Below are 21,101 nucleotides of genomic sequence, written 5' to 3'. Positions count from 1 at the left end.
CCACCTCACACACACACACACAACAGCAACAAAAAAAAAAAAAAGACAATGACAAGATTGTCACACAAAAGGAGAACTTACTATTCCAGAGGATACTAATCCAAAAATGCAATGTGCAAAAGAAAATTATAACAACACAAGTGCAATAGATGCATTTGCACATACTCAAAGATAATTAACCGAGGAGCACTTCCTGCATTGTGTTTATCTACCACAAATTAATCAGTGTCTTCCATAGTTAAAAGAACTAGGACTGTAATCTTTTCTAAGACTATTTGTTCTTGTCCCAAACATCACTCCTAAATCCAGGGCAGAAAATCTTATAGCTGCCAAAAGACTACATTTCTGCAGTAACAGTAAAAAAATCCAAATTTGATTGCTTTAAAATTGTATCTAGTACCCAGTATATACCATCATAGACATGTTGCTTAGAAGCTTCAGCAACAAATTCATGTAGAATTCCATTAATTTCAACCCAACTACAACCAGGTTTTTTCTTGATTCTTTGATCTCTCATCATCTTCACTGTCCTGGAAGCATCTTCCAACATATTGCCAGAGCTATACAAATTCCAAAGAAGTACATACACCCCGTCATCATGAGGTTCTAGTTCAAGTGCTTTCTCTGCAGCCATTTCAGCTAATTCCAAATTTCTATTCGCGACACAAGCAGTCAAAAGTGATCTCCATATGACAGCATCTGGTTTCATAGGCATTTGGTGAATCAGTCTCGCTGCTTCATCTATATGACCTGCCCGACCAAGGAGGTCCACCATACATCCATAATGCTCTATCTTAGTTGAACAACTACTGTCATTCTTCAGCCTGTTGAATAATTCTTTCCCCTCGTTAACTAATCCAGCATGGCTGCAAGCAGATAGAACGGAAAGGTACGTAATCTCATTTGCAGTTACCCCAGATTCCAACATCTCATCAAAAAACTCTAGGGCATTTGTTCCTCTACCATGAAGTGCCAAACCTAAAATTATGCTAGTCCACGTGAAAGCATCCTTTTTTATCATTCCCCTAAAAATCTTCGTAGCTAAATCAAGATTCCCACTTTTAGCATACATATCAATCAGTGCATTATTTACACCAATGTCGACAGCAAAACCAGCTACCTTATTTACATACCCATGAATCAATTTCCCAAAATCCAGAGCTCCAATATCAGCACAACCAGATAGCACAGCAACTATTGTGATTGTGGTCGGGCTGTCATCACCTTCCTTCCTCATTCTCTTAAACAGTTCCAACGCCCCAACCGGTTCTTTGGCACGTACACATCCCACAATCATGATAGTCCACGAGATAGCATTCCTGTGGGACATTTCCTCAAACAACTTCCAAGCAGACTCAATTGCCCCTGAAATTACAAACCCATTGAGCAAACTGGTCCAACTAGCAACATCCTTAACGGGCATACTATCAAATACACATCGTGCCAAGTTGATTCTCTCTGTTCGACTATACATATCGATCAGAGCATTACCCACAATTGGTTCAGGTCGACTAAGAAATTTATAGGCCATAGCGTGCACTGTTTTGCCATTAAGCAGGTCTTGCGTGCGAGCACAAGCTGAGAGAGCTGCAACTATGGAATGGGAATCAGGTTTAAGAGAAGTTGAAACCACTAAACGGGTGAACAGAGAGAAGGCTTTAGTAGGTTGTTGTAATTGCAAATGCAGAGACAGAAGACAAGTCCAGGAGACAATATCAGTTTGGGGAATTTGATCGAACACCTTGTGGGCATCAAATGGTTTGTTCAGCTTGGCATATACATTGAGCAATTTGCAGGCAAAAGATTGATGAGATTGAGCGAAGAGACCACAGGTGATAGATTGAGCGTGGATTTGCTTGATCAAATTCTCATGGCTTACGCATTTGTCAAATAGACGTTTCAAGGTTGTAGCTGTCGCTACCAGTATCTCGCTGTTTTGGATGACATGAAAATTCATTAGAGTTCAAATATAGTCCTAACAGAAAAGAAAAAATATTTACAAGGCAAAGAGTTCTCTAAATTTACTTTAAAAAAATTAATCACAACAATAAATTGTTAAAGAAAAGTGATTGTCAGTACCAAACATTAATAGTACAAGTGACATTGAAACCAAAGAAATTGGGTAGTTTTTACTCTTTAACTTCCAAAACTTGTAGATTTCTTAAGTTTTAGGTGTCTCATTTTTTTTATGAGTTACCTCCCAGAAATATACAGAAACCCACAAATATTTGATTCGTTTTCACAAATATTAGTGATGATTGAAGTCAATGCGAGTGTTAAAGGAAACACATGTAAATGTGGGGAAGGAAATGACTCGCAGGGGAGGAAATGCCAAGACCAAGGTAGATGCCGTTAAATATCCAATCAATTGCATAAGCTAACAAATAATCCATCAATCAATTAGGTGAGTTATTCAAACGGATTACAACTGCACTGCAATTTTTGTGCCAACGAGCTGCTCAGTCTTCATTTACACTAATTTACTTCAGAACAAATTACAGGGCTATAGTATGCCTTCACTACATATTTGGACAACAACCGCCCGTCCCAAATACTCCATAATGCACCAATTTCTTGTATATGATGCGCAAGGGCCAGAACTGAGTTTATGAGTTACTATCTTGAGCATCTCAACAACATGCGCCCTGGAAAAGAGCGATAAATATCAGAAGCTCGCAGAGAAGAGTGCACACAGAGCCTTAACGGCAGATTTCAAAAACATGTAAGGTCAGGATATTGTCCCCTTATATTTTTAAGTGAGTTTATCCATGTATTTTTTCTTTTTAAGAGTACATGTGCAAGAAAAGGACATTTACCTTGTACAAAATCGCTCATACACCTATAACCCTTTCGCAGACAGAGCTCAAGTCAGGAACTTTCTTGATACTGCATCCAAAAAGAGTATTAAACACATTAATAACTTAAAACCATAAAAGACCAAACCTAGTACAGCCAAAACTTAATAAGAAACAGAAAACAACCAACCATATATTCTTCATCAAAAGAAGCCACACAAATTGACATTATTGTCCAAAAGTTTTTGCAACCATATACTCTTTGCCATAAGAAGCCGTTCAAATGAACATTCTCTAAAGGTTATGGGTTTAAAGCCATTCTAATGATGGCTTACATGACAACCAAGAAGTGTTAAAACTCAAGCCATAAAAATGAGATTTATAGGATATTCTTAATGATTTTGACATTGTTGAAATAATGATTAGGAATCTCAACAAGTAGGAAATTTTCCTTTTTTCATCTCAAACATAAGGAGCCCATCTGTACATTGTTAACCAACCACTTCACTTAGAGCAATTCTCTCTTTCTCTATTTGTAGTAAGCAATAACTAAAAAGGTTTGTGCAAAACAGGTGTCAAGAAATAGCAGTGAGTATGTCGGTACCCCAAGCCAATTGAGCAAACTAAGCATTGGCAAGTTATCTTCACCTTTATCACTATCAGATGCAAAAATGTTGACATAGCCTTTAAGAACCAAATTTCAAGTATATAAAAGGGATAAAGGTTTTAAAGGAAATAGTCCGAGTCCACAAGTCACCTACATAGCAGTGGAAAATAGATTAAGGAAAGATGCCTTTGGAGACAGAACCTGTGACCTCTAGCTCAGAACAGATCGTACCACACCATGCTCTCACATAGGAAAACCAAACCAACATTCAGTATAATGTTTTACATGGCAGATACCTGTACAAAAGGTCTCCAGTGGGAGCAGACTTCTTGCATAGCCAATCTGGAACTAGTCTCTCAAGATGTTCTATCTGCCCTTCCACATCAGCTACGTTAAGACAAAATGGCTTTAGATCTATCAAAAAGTTGTAAAACATGAACCAGCAAAAGTAAGAAAAGAAAGGATATAGCTTTTGAGCATACTGTTCTCATCAATATCATAGTCATTCACTATGATCTTGTGAACAAGTTCCACTTTAGTCATTGAACGACAGCCAACAGACTGGAAAATGCGGTGAATTAGACGAACAAGACCGGATAAACCAAGAGATTCCTGCTGGGCCGCAGTCAAATGACATTGATAATTCTTCTCTTCCTTGCTAAAGGAGCAATTCCTTTCCTGAACCTACCAGACGATTCACAATCAATTTCGTGGTAAATCATATTAATAAAGCAAGTCAAACTATAGAGGCAATAGTCCAAGTTGCCTTTAGCTCTGAACATGCTTAGTATACAGAAAGCAATCCAACCATACACTTGGATAACGACCCAGGTAATAATGGTATTGGTACCTCGTGAGGGCATATATCAGCATTAGCATGATCTTCCTTTGAAATCGACTTCCTTTCCATTTTAAGGGCATTATCTACATCTTCATGATGCTCTATACTGCCAGAACTCAAATCTGAAGATATATCTTCACCGCCCAAGGTGGAAAAATCCAATGACCTTTTGACAATTAGATTGGAAACAACAGAGTTTTGGCATGTCATACTCTTGTACTTATCTTCTGTAATTGGCACCGATCTCTTTGGTGTGGGCTGAGAAGGTGTTTCAAGCGTTACTTCACTTTCAGACAGGAGCTTCATAGGAGTTCTTTCATTTGCAACCAAACTACAACCTGGTCGAGGTTGGCTCTCCTCAACATTATTCAGGCTGATGGAGGATTTGGGTGACTTAGGAGATCTCCTTTTAGAATCAAGTTCCTCATTCAAAGTACATTCAGATACACAAGGTAAGCATGCCGGCGAAGGTGCTGAGAGATGATCTATCTTTGCTTCTGTAGAAACAACCTGCCGACAAAAGCGTGGACTGAAGGATGGACAGAGATGGGATGATGATAATAATTCAGACTCAAGTGAGCTTGGTAAATCCATAGGAAACCGGTCTGCATTGCTAGTGAGGCAGCTTTGATTGAACGGATCAGGAAGTATGGCTTCGGGTATGTCACAATCCTGCTTTACAGTTAGCAAAATGAAAATCTCTGAGTTTATATATGACGGAAATAACTTAGTTACACAAAAAAAGATGCATAATCAGTGTCTTGACCTCCAAAGAGGGGGATATCACACATTCTAAGCTTCAAATAGCAATTTATAGAACAAAATTACTTCAAGAAAAGAATTAATAGGTTACAGCAAGAAATCTAATGCACAGACTTATAATACATTATTCGGGGTTAAGATGATTTTATCAGGAAAGGAATTTATGTTATTGCAAGAAATATTCTTGAACAATTAGCTCTCTCTGGTCATGATATAGCACTTTTTATTTCATGCATTAGAGGAGGAAATGTCTATGCACAGAAAAATAAATTAAAAAAACAAAGAGGGAATCTTTCAATTAGATATTTCTGTTTACTGAAGCATCAGATTCTGTATAGCCAATTCTACTTGTGTAAAGACAGCTTGAAGAATTCCTCGGAAGCCGTTAAATACCAAAAATTCAAGGGTTATGTATTACCTGAGCATGTTTATGGAGAAAATCCACAAGCCTGGATGCAAAAAGATTGCTGAGGGTCATAAACATTGAGTGTTCTTTGTGATCCTCGACAGCATCGAAATGCAAGGTAATTTTAACATCTGGCTTCATGCACATGGTCTTCTCATCGTGCACAAGTAATTTATCTATCTGAATGGCTTCAGGAACTATGTATTTTATCTGTGCGAGATGCCTGTGTGAAAATTTTCTGACAAAAGAAAATGGAGGATTAAACCCTTAATTGCTAAACCACGGTCCAACTAAGGACTGAAAATGAAAATGATACTACTCTACTCTTGTATGATACATTTTCTGGCTGCAGTTGGTCAACAGTAGATATACTAGTGAACTAAAACTGATAGAGTAAACAAAAGTCATAATACTTCAGTTTATACAAACTCTTCTTACACATGGTAGAGTTTAAGTAACAAGACAAACTGATTTCTGTGACCCACCAAATGTTTACCAATGAGTCCAACTAAGGACTGAAAATGAAAATGATACTACTCTACTCTTGTATGATACATTTTCTGGCTGCAGTTGGTCAACAGTAGATATACTAGTGAACTAAAACTGATAATACTTCAGTTTATACAAACTCTTCTTACACATGGTAGAGTTTAAGTAACAAGATAAACTGATTTCTGTGACCCACCGAATGTTTACCAGTGAGCTACTTGCTCCAGGTAATAGAACAAACATCACATATCCCAATCTCATGGCTCACGCCTCATGGTCAACAAAAAATTGCTATACGTACAATCATGCATTGGTCTTGTTCGAGAACAGAAATTTTCAGCAGATAAAAAGCAAGTAGTTGTTCCCAAGCTCTCTATTTCCACTACATGTTGTTTGCTATATCAAAGATATACTATTCCAATAGTATATGGCTCAATTATAATTTTTTACAGGATAAATCATAAAAAGACTCTCTTTAGACTAAGTGAGAGTTCGATAAACGAAACAAATTTAGGTGGCATTTCATTTCAAAAAGTGTTGAATTTGTTTTGTTTTTTCTTTTTTGGGAGAAAACATTTTTTAATTTTTCCAAAAAAAATCCAACCAACTACAAGAATGGCTTGTTGAGAAAATTTTCACCAGTTTTTGAAACAAATGCCACCTTAAAAGCTTCCAATTGGTAAACTACTTCTCGATGCTTTGAAGATAATAATTCAAACACAAGAAGTTCTGAAAGAAGAAAATGCCTAAGAACTTGAAGAAGCTAATATCATTCATGTAAACTAGAACATTTTCTTCTAGATTCAAGACCCTTTTTTCCTCCAAGAATGATAACCAGAAAGAGAGCTGCCACCATCAACAAAAAATTGCAGATATAAGAACGATTACCATATACGGGAAGGCAATTTAAAGAAGAGAACAGACATAAAAGAAAATTCGGACTGACAAGATTTAAGAAAAAAGAGTAATGAGATAGATGATATCTGCAACCACCCAGCTACCTTCCTGTCAGTACTTCAACTTGACTGGACACATTCTGAAAAGTAGGTGACCTTTTTCGCAGACCGAGCAACCTCAACGAACAAAGCATACGATCAAAGAACTCTGACAAGTTTCTGTATCTGAAGACCAATACATACTCACTCTTAGAGTTGGAAACAACTACATGGATAATGGAATAATCCAGTTTAATGAGGAGCAGACCTTTCAGGAAGCTCAGCAATATCTATTTCATGTTTAATGTGTGATTGCTCATTCTTTTTCTCTGGTGTCCAAGATGAAAAATCTGTTCCAATAGAGTTGCCTACAGCGATCCCCCTCTTCTGCAAAGGTAAAGGAGATAGCACACTTGACTTCTCTGCCTCGAGCAGAAAGCTTTGATTTTTCACATCCAAAACTCCTTCTCTGGTTACTTCATGGCCCGTTTTCTCCATGTTTTAATATAAAGCAGTACAAACCTGGAAGAAGAAAGCTCGCATTAGAAGCACAATTTAATAGGACAAAAATAATTCAATAAAATAATATAGGAGCCTAGAGCCTTAATATATTGCAAGGACGTCAAACAAAACATTTACTGCACGGAAAAAATGCATCCACTTAACTGAACTAGTAACAGAACATAATTAAAAGAAGCGTTCAGTAAGGAAACTGATTGTCCAAAGACCACCTCCTGCAATAAAATATGAAAGCCTACTGATGACTAATTTTATTTGGAGGACTATCTACATGAAGCTGATAGGCTCCTTCGCATGGGCGGAATAAAGTATAATTCAAATCACAATTTACTTTAACAAGATCGAAAGAAAAACAACAAACACAACCATACTTATATGAAGCAAAAGATAGCTGTGAGCTACAATTTCATAAATTTCCAATTACAACCACAATTTCACATTACTTGACAAATATTCCACACGAAAGGAATACAACTAATTGATCTTCGAATAGGTAAGTAAAACATGGTTGCCGTAAACTGTATAGTCCAGTGGTCACCAAAAAAGATAATTAACCTAAAACGGCCAGAGTAAAGTTTAAATGTAAGAAATGGAAAAAACGTTACCTTTAAATCTACCTTCAGAAATTTGAACTCACTCTTTCAGCTATTGATTTTGTAGAATAGTAAAGCGATAAGAACAAACAACAATCAATTGGAAACCCTAGTCAAAAATTTCCGTTGTAGAGGAGGGAAAGAGCTGTTGGATCTTCATTCAAAAATCCATTGGTTGGGGATAATCAGAGTTTACCTTTTTCAAAACTTTGGGCCACAAGGCCCAGATCACGTTCGCTTCTGGCAGATGGGCCTGTACAATACCTTATTTATGGGAGAAATTCAAAAATAGCCAGATTTACCATTGGTCGTTGAAAAATAGCCAAGTTTCAAAAGTCATCGAAATTTAGCCACTTTAAATCTGAGCGAAAACACTGTTCAAAATCCGGAAAAATACGCCCGCAAATTTTACGGGAGTTCCAGCATAAGTATGCTTGAATTCCCGCAAATTTTACGGGAGTTCCAGCAAGTATAATTGTCCAGTATAATATACTGGAGTTTGGAGCACTGGTGCTCCAGTCTCCCGCAAATTTTACAGGAGTTAGCAAAGTATACCGGTCCAGCATAATATGCTGGAGTTCGTACACAAATGCACCAGAACTCCCGTATATTATACTGGACCGGTCCCTGTTGCAGCAAAATAGTGGCTATTTTTCATTGACTTGATAAACGCTGGCTATTTTTCATTGACCAGTGTGAAAACTGGCTATACCATGATATTTTATCCTTATTTATTATAAATAAATACCTTTTTAAAAAATTATATCCTATAACTACCTTTTAATTTTTATAGCAAAATATCTATATATGGTCACTTCCTACCTTTAAGCCATTAAATACGTTGTGTATTATTTTTTCTCTCCTCTCTCTCCTCCTTTCTCTTTCCTCTTTCTTCTCTTTTTCCCCGGGTTTTTTCCTCCCTTGCTTTTAGAAACCCTAGCAGGGACTATGTTCCGCCAACGACATATCCAGACGGCGACCACTTCCCCCCTTCCTTGTTGTGTCACCCCTGACCCTCTCCTCCGGCCGGCGATTTCATTCACACAATTGTGTTACACATTCTAAATTTTTCTTAGATTTTGCATTGATTGTTCATGTTTGGCTTGTGAGATCTGAAGAAATTCTGTCTCTAGTTTCTGTTTGATCCTTTAAATTTGTGCTTCTTCACCAACTGTCTTCATTTAACCGGCGGCGACGCCCCACATGGCGGCGGCCTAGATATTGTTGGATTAGGGACGGAGTTTGGGGCTGAGGAACTTGAAGAGTCTGTTACCTTTTTTCATTGTATTTCAATGTATCTCTCTGTATTCCATGTTTTTTATTGTATTCAGTGTCTTTTTTTTCATTGTATTTCAATGTCTCTCGCTATATTCCATGTATTTCATTATATTCACTGTCTCGCTGTATTCCATGAATGTATTCATATATTTTTTTAATGAATATAATTATGTATTCAGATGTATATATGTATTCAAATGTATCTACACTATGTTTTCATATATTTTTGCACTATAGATGACCTGCTATACTTCATTTATTCAATGTATTTTTATGTATTTATCTGTATTCAATGTAATTATATAATTTCAATATATAAATCTATTTGTAAAGATACCACTAAAAATATTTTAGTAAACATACCAATAAAAAAAGAAAGGATGGATTGAATCTCTGAAGATTGCTCTGTTTTGGGTCTCTTTTACATATACTACATTAGAAACTTATTTACCATCACTACTTATGTTTTAATTTAATTGAAATCCTTGATTGTAGCCTTTTAATATTTTCTTTTTCTTTTTCTTTTTTCTCTTCATAGAATTCAATAATAGATTTGATGTCGTTGCTTATCACCGTCGAATCAGTCGTTATCTGTTGCCCCGCCAGCCATTGGAAGCCACCAAAAGCTTCGAAACATTGATCTTGAATTTAATTTTTTTAAATTATTATTTATTTTGATTGGGTATTGTTGCGAACTATTAGGAATATTCTTTAGAGCTTATATCTCAATTTTGAGGGTGTTTGGTGAAAATTAGAATTACTTTTGGATGGATTTTCAAATTGAAACTCGAAGATGAAGAAGATGTATTAAAGTTGTATTATAATTGTATGTCAATTACATTTAAGTTGTGTTCCGTTGTAGTTATTTTTTTATTTGAATGTTGTATGAAAGTTGTAAAATAGTTGTATATGTATGAACTCAGTATGAAATTTATATTTAAGTTATAAATACTTTCTTTTTACATAAAGTTGTTGATATATATCAAAATTATATTAAGAGATTAAGCTTTGATTGAAATTTCAGAGAAGAAGAAGAACACACCACATACAAAATATATACAATCATATACAAATACATAAATTAAAAGACATACTTGTATAAATTTTATACGAAAATTGTATTTAAGTTGTATGACATATATTTATATTTAACTGGGTAAAAATAATGCATGAAAGTTGTAAATAAAAGTATATATAAGTGGTATACTATATAATTAGTTGTATAAAATTTATTTTTAGTTTATATGTTGTTGTAGATGTATCAACTTGTTTGATTTGGGTGATGTCTATCGTCACTGTCTGAATTGCTTTGGTTTGGCGTTACTTTATGGTTCAAGCTATTAAAACACTTTTATAAGATTTGGTTCTCAATTAAGTTTTGAACTAATTTACGCCACCGTGGTTCGACATTATCGGAATTGTCATACTACAGTTAAGGCACTATTGGAAAGAAGTGAGGAGATGAGAGGAAAAAAAAAAATGGTGTTAAGGCACTAATAATGGATTGTATATGGTGAGAGACGACAAATAATAGGGAAAAGAGAAGAGGAGAGAAAAAAAAAGGGTATAACTGAATTCCCTAATTTAAGGTACTAATAATTGATTGTATATTATTTGTAAGCAATCCTTATTTAGGGCGTATACTACACAAAATTAGAATAATTTTGGTAAATAAATTTCAAATATAAGAACGAAAAAATTGGTTTTGGTTTCAAGACCGTATCCGTGGCCCGTGGGCCCGTCTGAACAAGAGTCCTCTCTTTTTCGGATTTGTGTTAGTTTGGCTCTCTTAAACGAAACAAAAATTTCATTTTTTTTTTGGTCAAACAAATGAGTATCTTAACGGATTTTCAAAAAACTTCAACAAAAGAGAAGGCAATTTTAGAAAATATTTTGAAAAAAATTTCTCAAAAGCATATTCCACGTAAACTTTTGCGCTGCTTGAAAAAGAAAAAGAAACATTTTTGTTAATTGTCCTATGTGGTCCTCTTTATGCTTAATGATTTCATTAATAAATCGGCTCCCCCCCCCCCCCCCCCTAAAAAAAATGGGAATGAACTAATGTAAGTTTTTGCTTCTTTTAGGTACACGTTTGATTGTTATGTTATATCAGTAGCCATTATTATAATTCTACAACGTAGTTCAATTGTCAAGGTGCTGCCTCCTTGATGTTATGATTAATAATACAGCCACGACCTTTTTAATTAAACAACACCGGTCTCAATCATCATATGTAAATGTGTCTTTATGGACAAATTATTAAAGGCGTAACAAATCATCCGAAACAAACTGAGGCTATTGTATATATTGAGATTGTTATATTGAACGGAGGATGAAGCTCGCACGAGAGCTTCAATGGTGATTTTAGAATATTCCAAGGAAGAGAAAATATTTGGGAGGAGAGCAGGTGCAATGAAATTGTAAAATATGTCTCTCATTTATTCTCCATTATTACAATGTGTATATATATGTACAAGTGTTGCAGCTGGAAGTAAAAACAATGTAAAAGTAAAGTTGTTGACTTAGCATATTACAATTAACTTAACTAACTAACAATAACAAAAATGCTTATGTAACTAAACATATTTCAATACCCCCCTCAAGTTGGATGGGAGGATCTCACAACCAACTTGCCGAGTACAGCATGGTGTTTAACTCCTGTGAGTGCTTTGGTAAGAATGTCAGCTAATTGGTCAGTAGTGGCTACATGTTGAAGAGAGATCAAGCCTTCTTGAAGTTTGTTCCTTACAAAATGGCAGTCGACCTCAATGTGTTTTGTCCGTTCATGAAAAATAGGATTGTGAGCAATGTAAATAGCAGATTGGCTGTCGCAAAAGACAGTATTGGGACTGGACTGTGGGATAGTAAACTCTTCAAACAACTTGTTTAACCATACCAGTTCTCCAACCACTTTCCTGAGGGACCTGTACTTAGCTTCAGCTGAGGACAAGGAAATGGTTTCTTGTTTCTTTGATTTCCAACTAATGGGACTGTCTCCAACCAAAACAATATCGCCAATGACAGATTTTCTAGAGCCAGGGCATGATGCCCAGTCAGAGTCACAGTAGGCAGAGATGGAGCAATCAGTGTTGTTGGAGAAAAATATTCTGTCTTGAGGTACCAGAGAAGATGGAAGGCTGCTATTAAGTGTGTATCTCTAGGTGCCTGCATGAACTGGCTGAGAAGCTGTACACTGTAGGCTATCTCAAGTCTGGTGTTGGTGAGGAAGTTCAGTTTGCCCACCAATTTTCTGTAATATGTAGGGTCTGGAAGAAGAGTGCCCTCATCAGCCTTCAAATTCATAGCAGGATCAAGGGGAGAGGACAAGCTGTTGTAAGCAAAACAATCATATTTCTTTAACAAGTCTAGGATGAACTTTCTTTGAGATATGATGACACCATCTGATTTGTAAAGGACCTATAGACCCAAGAAGTAGTGAAGTTTTCCCAAGTCCTTGATTCTGAATTGCTTGTCAAGAAATGACTTCAAATTGGCTATCTCCACTGAATCAGTACCAATGATGATAACATCATCAACATAGACAACTACAAGATAACGTGGGAAGAAGTTTTCTTGGAGAAGAGTGAATAATCATTCTCAAAGTGTTTGTACCCCATTGATGACGGGGCTTCAGTCAGCTTGGCATACCATTGCCTGCTGGCTTGCTCAGCTCGCACAAAGATTTGTCGAGTTTGCAAACCACCTTTTGTGGACCAGTCTGATCAATTAAGAGACATGATGGCACCTCCATGTACACTTCTTCATATAGATTACCATGGAGGAATGCATTATTTACATCAAGCTAAAATATATCCCAGCCTTTCTTCACAGCAACAATGACCAAGACTCTAACTGTTGTCATCTTGACGACAGGGGAAAAGGTTTCTGTATAGTCAACCCCTGCTTGTTGAGTATACCCCTTTACCACTAATCTAGCCTTAAATTTCTCTATACTACCATCTCCTTTGTGCTTAATTTTATAGACTCATTTGCAGCCTATTACCTGCTTTCCAGCTGGCAAGGGTACCAAGTCCCAAGTGTTATTGGCATAGAGAGCCTCAAACTCCTATGTCATGGCTGCTTTCCATGCAGGGCTGAGTGATGCCTCTCCATATGAAGATGGCTCACTATCATGACAAACAATTGTCACTAAGTGCTGACTTTCAGAACATAAGGCATCAGGTGTAATATAACTATGATTAGAGAAGAGTGCACTCAAAGGAGGTGAATCCTGAGGAGCATCAGGATGTGATGTGTTAGGCAAGTTATAAATGTAATCCTTAAGGTAAGTAGGACTTTTATGGGTTCTGCTGGTTCTTCTTAGTAGAGGTGTTTCTGATTGGGTAGGTGTTGGTAAATGAGGACTGGTAATCTCATGTGAAGTTGCAAGGATAGGAGAATGGTGAAAGGACTGAATGTCTGATGTGTGCATTGTGGTATCTTTAGCATATGAGGATTCAGGTGATTGATGCATGTCTGGAGATGTGATACTTGTAGAAGTTTGAACATGGAAGTGTGGACTGCTATTGTCAATGTGAGTAGGAAAGGAACCTGACTTGATGATATTATACAGGGAGACATCCTTAGACCCTAAAGAGAAAGGAAAAACACTTTCATAGAATACTACATCTCTAGAAACATGAATCTTTCTAGTGGCTAGGCTTAACACTTTGTATCCCTTTGTCCCAAAGGGATAATCCACAAAAACATGAGGAGTGTTAAGGGCTCAAATTTATCGCTGTGCGCCTTAGGTACAGTAGGATAACAAAGACGCCCAAAACTCCTCAAGTGAGAATAATCCTGCTTCTTGTGATGTAGGAGCTCAAAAGGACACTTGTTGTTCAAGTAGGTAGTGGGCAATCTGTTAATCAGGTAAGTTGTTGTCAAAATGCATTCTCCCCAATATTTGGTTGGTTATTTGGATTGAAACATGAGTGCCCTAGCAATTTCAAGGAGATATTTATGTTTCGTCTCTACTGCCCCCTTTTGTCGTTGAGTATAAAGGCATGTTTTCTGATGAATAATGCCTTTAGTTTGATAGAAGGTGGTGGCTTCATGACTAGTAAACTCCAGTCCATTATCAGATCTGATGGTTTTCACAGTGGTGTTAAATTGATTCTCAATCATGTTTACAAAGGCTTTAAGGGTTTGTAGGGCATTGCTCTTGTTGCTTAACAAATGAGTCCAAGTGGACCTACTGAAATCATCCACCAAGGTAAGGAAGTATTTGTAGTTGTTGTGTGTAGCAACATGGTAGGGGGCCCATATGTCAACATGTATTAATTGGAAAAATTGAGTAGAGGTGTTGGTTCTTTGTGGAAATAAGAGTCTGGCTTGTCTAGCCATGGGGAAATGGAACAAATGACGGGTTGTTTGGGTGAGAAGTTCACAGGCATTGAGGATATTCCTCTCATTTTGACAAAGGGAACATGGCCAAGCCTTTATGCCATAAGACATTTACATCATGTTTGTCTTACACATTTAAAGAGTCACTCTTATTATTGTGAATGGAAGTATTTACATTTGTCGAATGAGACTGTGAATGAGGAGGACTACTGAAGACTTCACTATTTGCACAAGTAGAAACAGAACAATTGCAACAAGAAATTGGCAGACTAGTATTTGAAACAGTACTTTTACCCTTCAGGCACCTGGAACAGAGGTAGTATAATCCCTCTCTGCTACTACCAATTACCTGAGGCTTCTTCACCGAAAGAGGCTGCAACAAACATAGTGTATCAGTGAAAAATATAATACACTTGAGATGTGTTGCAAGAGAATTGAAGGAAATCGGGTTGTACTTAAAGGATGGAACATAAAGGACTTTGTGTAGAGTAATTTTAGAGTTGAGTATCACATCTCCAAATTCAAGCACTTTCACCTTATATCCATTTGGCAGGCTTATCAACACAGGGTATGGTAATGTTGTTATATTACTAAGTGTAGTTTTATTTAAGGTCATACGTTTAGAGGCTCCTGAGTCTATGACCAAAAGTCAGTATTAGATTCGAAACATTTGCACGATGGTTTGTCAAAATCAATAGAATAAGTGTAGACCACAATACCTGCAAAGTTAACAGCACCACTGGTGATGTTGGCATTGATGGGAGATCCTCCTCCTGTCTGAAAATGCTGTAGCAAGTTCATTATCTGCCCATATTGCTCTTTTGTCAAGCTGACACTTTGATTCTCACCATGCAGGATTAGATCATCTTCCTTCTCATGCAGCAGATCAGCTGGGACTCCATGTACATTTGCCACAGCTCCTTTCCCTCTATTGAATTTGTGACCTTGAGTTCGACCTGAGTTATTTCCCTGGTTGAATTGTTGAGTGTTAGTGCGATTTGAATTCTGATTGTTGTGAGAATTGTTCTGGGGATATCCATGTAGTTTGTAACATTTGTCCTTTGTTTGGCCTGGCCTTATACGATAGTCATAGAATGGTCGACCCTTGTTGTTGGAAGTGTAATGTGTTTTGAAATTCCGAGCTCCAAAGGGATTTTGATGCTGTGAAGGTGCAACATTCACATGTAGTGAAGTAGACTCTAGGCTCAGCCGATTGTTTGGTTTGAACTCCCTTTGCTTTTCCTCTTGCAATAACAGGAGAAGGCCTATGCCAAGGATGGTAGGGGTTTCATCATTAAAATGCTTCCTCGCCTTGTTGTGTAGACCCCGTTCAAGCCCATTAGAAACTGAATAAGTCGTCTATCCTGTTCAGCCTTATGCTAGTTTCCTTTGACCCACACATACAAATACAGGTGCACTGGGATTTGGCACTGAGATTACTCAATTCTTCCCATAACTTCTTTCGTGTGTAATAGGCAGTGATGTCCAAAGACTCTTGAACAAGATCATTGATCTCCTTTTGAATCAGATACAGCTTCGCACCATTCGTTTGATCATATCGATCTTCCAATTCTCTCCATAATTCCACTGAATCATTAACATACTCAACACTGTCAGAAATTTCTTTTGCAAGGGAATTAAGAATCCAGGAAGTTACCATGTCGTCACATATCTCCCTTTGACGAAATTGAGGAGAATTGGGAGGAGGCTTCCTGCAATCCCCGTTTACGAACTCTAATTTATTTTTGACTGATAAGGCTCTCAATACGCTCCTCCTCCATGACCTATACCCAATTCCATCAAAAGGAACTGGTACTAGAGTCACTCGGGGACTATCCGAAGGATGAATGTATAAAGGACCGCTCACATTGATAACTGGTTGATCATTCCTTCTCGTATTGGGGGTAAGTTATTCGGTTTGATCGATAGCCATGAGGAAGCTCCAAACGATGAAATTGACAAATATTCTAAGCAATATAGTGAATAGACTGATCGATTTTGCAGAAAATACCTTCACTTCTCACAAAATTGCAGTTTGAAATTGTGAAATCAAACCCTAGCAGGTGACGGAGAGAAAGAGGCCTTGGTTAAAACTCCGGTAAATCTCAGGCGAACGTATTCCGCTGGCTCTGATACCATATTGAGATTGTTACATTGAACGGAGGATGAAGCTCGCACGGGAGCTTCAATGGTGATTAGAATATTCTAAGGAAGAGAAAATATCTGGGAGGAGAGCAGATGCAATGAAATTGTAAAATATGTCTCTCATTTATTCTCCACTATTACAATGTCTATATATATGTACACGTGTTGTAGCTGAAAGTAAAAGCAATGTAAAAGTAAAATTGCTGACTCAGCATATTACAATTAACTTAACTAACAATAACAAAAATGCTTATCTAACTAAACATATCTCAATAGTATATACGAAGTATTAATTCGCACCTCTAATACTGTTTTATCCAGGAATTGCGAAGAGAGAGAAGACTATATGCCCGTTTGGACATAAGAAATTTTTCACTTTTTTTCGAAAAATTTTCAATTTTTTTCGAAATCAACGTTTGGTCATAAAATTTCCAATTTTCACTTGAAAATACATTTTGGAATTTTTCGAAAATTTTAAAATCTCCCAAAAGCTGTTTTCAAAATTTTCACCCAGATCACTCACAAAAATTCAAAAACAACCCAAATTATATTCATGTCCGAATACAACTCTAATTTTCAAATACCATTTTCACTTGATTTTTTTTTCTTTATTTTTTTGAAATTTTACAATTCTTATGTCCAAACGCCCACTATATATAGTGAAACAAGATTTAGCATTTCTTTTTGGGATTGGAAATTCCTACTAATACAGAGCGATTTCTGTTTTAGTGAGAAACATATATTTAGCCACTTTGAGGGTTGAGCAACTTGTGTTTTTCACTACTACTTCAACTAATCCAATTCGCATCGCGCATAGCCTATTAAAAGAAAAATATTTTCTACCAATATTTTGCATGGATCAAACCGAGATCTTAGTTAAAAATAAAACAATTCTATCCATCTCTTCATCATATGTCCCTGATACAGCTAGACCTAAAAATTTGCTACATTGCTTATTGTCTACGTTATATAATCAAATCAATCAACTAACAAAAATCAGAATCATGACATCATAGAAGGGGTAATATCATTTTCTAATATTTTTTTTTAAAATCCCAGATATCGAACACTGCCTTCTTTTCAGAAATCTTGTAGTGTCCCTTCAAATCTTTATTGATAGCGGCAAACTCATAAGGGCCCACGTAACAAATCACAGTGGGTCCCTAGCCGTCCAGTCTCCATATTCCTTCCACGTATACCCATACACGTGGCGAGACACCAGCATGACATAAGCAACGTAAATAAAGACGACCTTTAACCAGAGATGTTGATTGATTCATAAAAAAAATCTAGATTATATAATTGCAAAGAATATGTTTTGAGTTACTTACACTATCTTATTTTTAAATCACAAATCTAATTTATTATAAACAATTATTTACTGTTACATATAATTTGGTAAAGTATGTTTTTTTTGTCTTCTAATATATCTTACACTCCATAAAGATATGATAACTGAATCTATAGGACAAAGTTCTAATAATGGAGAAGGGAAGGTGAACTGGAACACGTGTCAACAGATCAAAAGGCAGCTTGGCTTAGACAGCACGTGATGTTACCTTTTATGGGCAAATAGAGAAACGGTTGTTACTTTCCATTGCCGCCCCAGCCTCACATGATATTTGTTCATATCTGTCTCTGCATTTATATTATCACAGCCAAACCATGACACGTAGCATCTATGTTTTCTATTTTTATTTTAGTAATGTGAGGTTTGCATCGTTCCCTTTTTTCAGTCCATTTCAAAGTTCTCATTCATTGAAATTCTATATTCATCATTACATATTTATAACTCATTTTCACTTTAATTTGAACTCTTTTCTTTCTATTGAAATTTTGTGTTGTCTGAAAGATCCGAAATTGAATGATTTTGTCGTGCATGAATGACGTTGTTGTAAGGGAAGGGGGAAATTGAGAAAGAATACTGCATGGAATATCGAATCTCGACTATATGACAGAGAATCGGATAATACCCATTTTTTGACATTTTCTTGGGCAAACTATTATAAAATACTCTAACATGTATAAAGTCACAATAACGTTATTTTTTTAGAAAATTTCTCGTTTTTTATGAGTATTTCAAGTCATATGTTAAATAACATATAATATCCCAATATATGGAAAAAGAAGAAGAAAAAAAGAGTATAAAGGTCTGAAATTGCCCCTATACTATGGTATATAGTTCATATTTGTCCCCCGTTATACTTTTCGTCCAAATCAACCCCTACCGTTAACAAAGTATGTAAATTGCCCCTAGCCCAATGGATCTCCACTCTCACAGCCGACCCTTCTGTTAATTTGTCTATGTCAGCAGCCAAGTCAGCACCTAATATCTTATTTATTGCCTTTACTAAATTAGAAAATTAAAAAAGCAATTCTCCCACATTTAAACTAGTTTTGTTTTATAAACCACTCTGCCTCCCTCCTTTAGCAGTTGCCGACGCCGGAAACTAGATCCGTCATACCACCATTTTTAATCAAAATTCTTAACAATTTATTCTTCTATTTCTGATGTATTAATACATCTTTACCATTCTTACTAAAGTCAATGGAGATCTACCGAGCACCATTGCCATTCGAAGACATCTAATCCATTGCAATTTCCTTTCTAATTTCAAGCAATTTTCGTAAACTTCAATGAAATCACTACTGCAACTGAGCTGGGGTTTATGATCAACAAAAAATTGACTTCGAAAATATACTAGATATGGATTTGAACAGGCAAGAAAGATAAATCATGGTCAAAGAATTTCTGGTGGCTTCCGACGGTGTTCGGACGGATCTGGTTTCTAGTGGTGGGGATATTTTTCGAAATGTCGCAAATACAAGAGGAGAGAGAGAGATGGGGGTGGATCTAATCAGCTTCTAGGACAATCTGAATGTTCATATCCTTACTTGCAGTGTTTCTCCGGCTATGAGTAAACGGCGAGTTTATCCTCGTCGGCTTGTCGGAAATTTTGAACTTTTTGAAAAACATCAAAGGAGATGATGGTGGGGTGGGTCTAGGGCTGGGCAGTAGAAGGTGGACGGTGGAACAAATGTTTGTAAATGAATATAAAAGGCAACTGAAGAGATTGATTCATTCAAAAAGTTGGCTGCTCCAAGCTCCATTTCCGACCAAGGAAGGCATCCTTCTCTCTCCTCATCCCAATTATTTTGGTCAATAAAACATAGTGAGAATTATATTTAGGTGTTGACTTGGGTCTAATAGGTTAGTGGAAGTCCCAATTGGCAGCTGAGTTGGCAGCTGACTTGGAAAAAATAGATGGGTCAGCTGCCACTTGGACGGGGCGTTAGGGTTAGGGGTAATTGTATAGACTTTATTAACGGTAGGGTGGAAATTGAACGTAAAGTATAACGGGGGACGAACGTGCATGAATTTCAATAGTACAGGGGTAATAATAGCCTTTTTCCCATTATATTATTACTCGAAAGTGATACACGTACTTTTTTTTGGTTATCACCCGGTGTTCGGTACCTGCATTGGAGCCCGACTATATTCAGAATCGCGCAACGTAGAGCCCCATTCGGGAGGAAGCGCTCCCTACCACGAATTTTTCCATACTCAAAGTTCGAATCCGAAACCTCTGATTAAGGAAAGAGCAGTCTCATCCATCGCACCACGTCCCTGGGTGGTGATACACGTACTTGTTAAGATTGATATACAATTTGTTGTTAGTTTAGCACTAGGTCACAACTTGACACATGTATTGATTAGTTGCTTAGTTGATACATTGAACAACCATGACTAAAAGTTTGGACCACATAAGAATGCAATAATTTCTTCTCTTATTTTCGCATTTTCTTGACCAACATGAAGATGATTATGGTCTTATGAATCTAAAAGAGTTGGAAGAATAAAATGTTTAAAATAAAGGACCACTTCTACCTCAGATGATATTTCTAAATTCGTCTCTGCATCAGTCATTACAACAGCCGACCCATGACACGTAGCTACTGCATTTTATGTTAGGTTTCCTACCTTACCTTTTCTATGTCTATTTCAATTTTGTCCATTCACTGAATTCTCAATCATTAGATATTTAGAACTCAGTCGTTTCACTTAAAATTGAACTCCTTTCTCTCTCTATAGAACATTTGTTTTGTTTAAAAGGGCCCAATATTGAGGTATATAATTTAAAGTTCGCTCGCGCAACATTCATAAAGAATAAAATTACAATAAATTTTACCACCTTTATTTTTCTTTCATTTTGAATTGAGAGTTAGGGAAGGCAAAGAAAGAAAGCCGGGCAGGTGCTTTAAGAAGGCGCCCGTTGACTCTCCATAGGCAAAAAATTCCTAAATTTTTGAATTTTTGTTGTTAGTACTAAAATTATTATTACGAACAAATTATTCTAATTAATTTTTTACTATGCTCATTATTT

General features: G+C 36.6%; 3 protein-coding genes across 4 annotated transcripts; all 3 read right to left on the bottom strand.

Annotated features, from left to right (window-relative positions):
• Window positions 1-337: 337 nt before the first annotated feature.
• Window positions 338-1,957, bottom strand: LOC109211609 (pentatricopeptide repeat-containing protein At2g22410, mitochondrial-like). The gene has a single exon (XM_019375156.1). It carries the CDS (start codon window positions 1,955-1,957, stop codon window positions 338-340), a length of 1,620 nt encoding a protein of 539 aa, XP_019230701.1.
• Window positions 1,958-2,347: 390 nt separating this feature from the next.
• Window positions 2,348-8,181, bottom strand: LOC109211611 (CDT1-like protein a, chloroplastic). Of its 2 annotated transcripts, none has more exons than XM_019375166.1 (9): window positions 7,960-8,181; window positions 7,104-7,357; window positions 6,902-7,021; window positions 5,424-5,649; window positions 4,253-4,918; window positions 3,885-4,086; window positions 3,699-3,789; window positions 2,817-2,886; window positions 2,348-2,645 (listed from the first exon to the last, which is right to left on the bottom strand). In XM_019375166.1, the coding sequence occupies exons 2-8, from the start codon at window positions 7,331-7,333 to the stop codon at window positions 2,832-2,834; spliced, it is 1,590 nt and encodes a 529-aa protein (XP_019230711.1). In that variant the 5' UTR covers window positions 7,334-7,357; window positions 7,960-8,181; the 3' UTR covers window positions 2,348-2,645; window positions 2,817-2,831. The 2 variants fall into 2 exon arrangements, with proteins under 2 accessions (XP_019230711.1, XP_019230712.1); XM_019375167.1 differs by having other exon boundaries at window positions 4,253-4,915; window positions 7,960-8,177.
• Window positions 8,182-15,371: 7,190 nt separating this feature from the next.
• Window positions 15,372-16,231, bottom strand: LOC109211608. The gene is made up of 3 exons (XM_019375155.1): window positions 15,982-16,231; window positions 15,425-15,917; window positions 15,372-15,375 (listed from the first exon to the last, which is right to left on the bottom strand). Exons 1-3 carry the CDS (start codon window positions 16,229-16,231, stop codon window positions 15,372-15,374), a joined length of 747 nt encoding a protein of 248 aa, XP_019230700.1.
• Window positions 16,232-21,101: the final 4,870 nt, after the last annotated feature.

This window comes from Nicotiana attenuata, unplaced genomic scaffold (genome assembly GCF_001879085.1).
Source record: "Nicotiana attenuata strain UT unplaced genomic scaffold, NIATTr2, whole genome shotgun sequence".
Taxonomy (NCBI): domain Eukaryota; kingdom Viridiplantae; phylum Streptophyta; class Magnoliopsida; order Solanales; family Solanaceae; genus Nicotiana; species Nicotiana attenuata.
The sequence above is the reverse complement of the archived record's forward strand: the minus strand, read 5'-3'. Positions and strand labels throughout refer to the sequence as shown.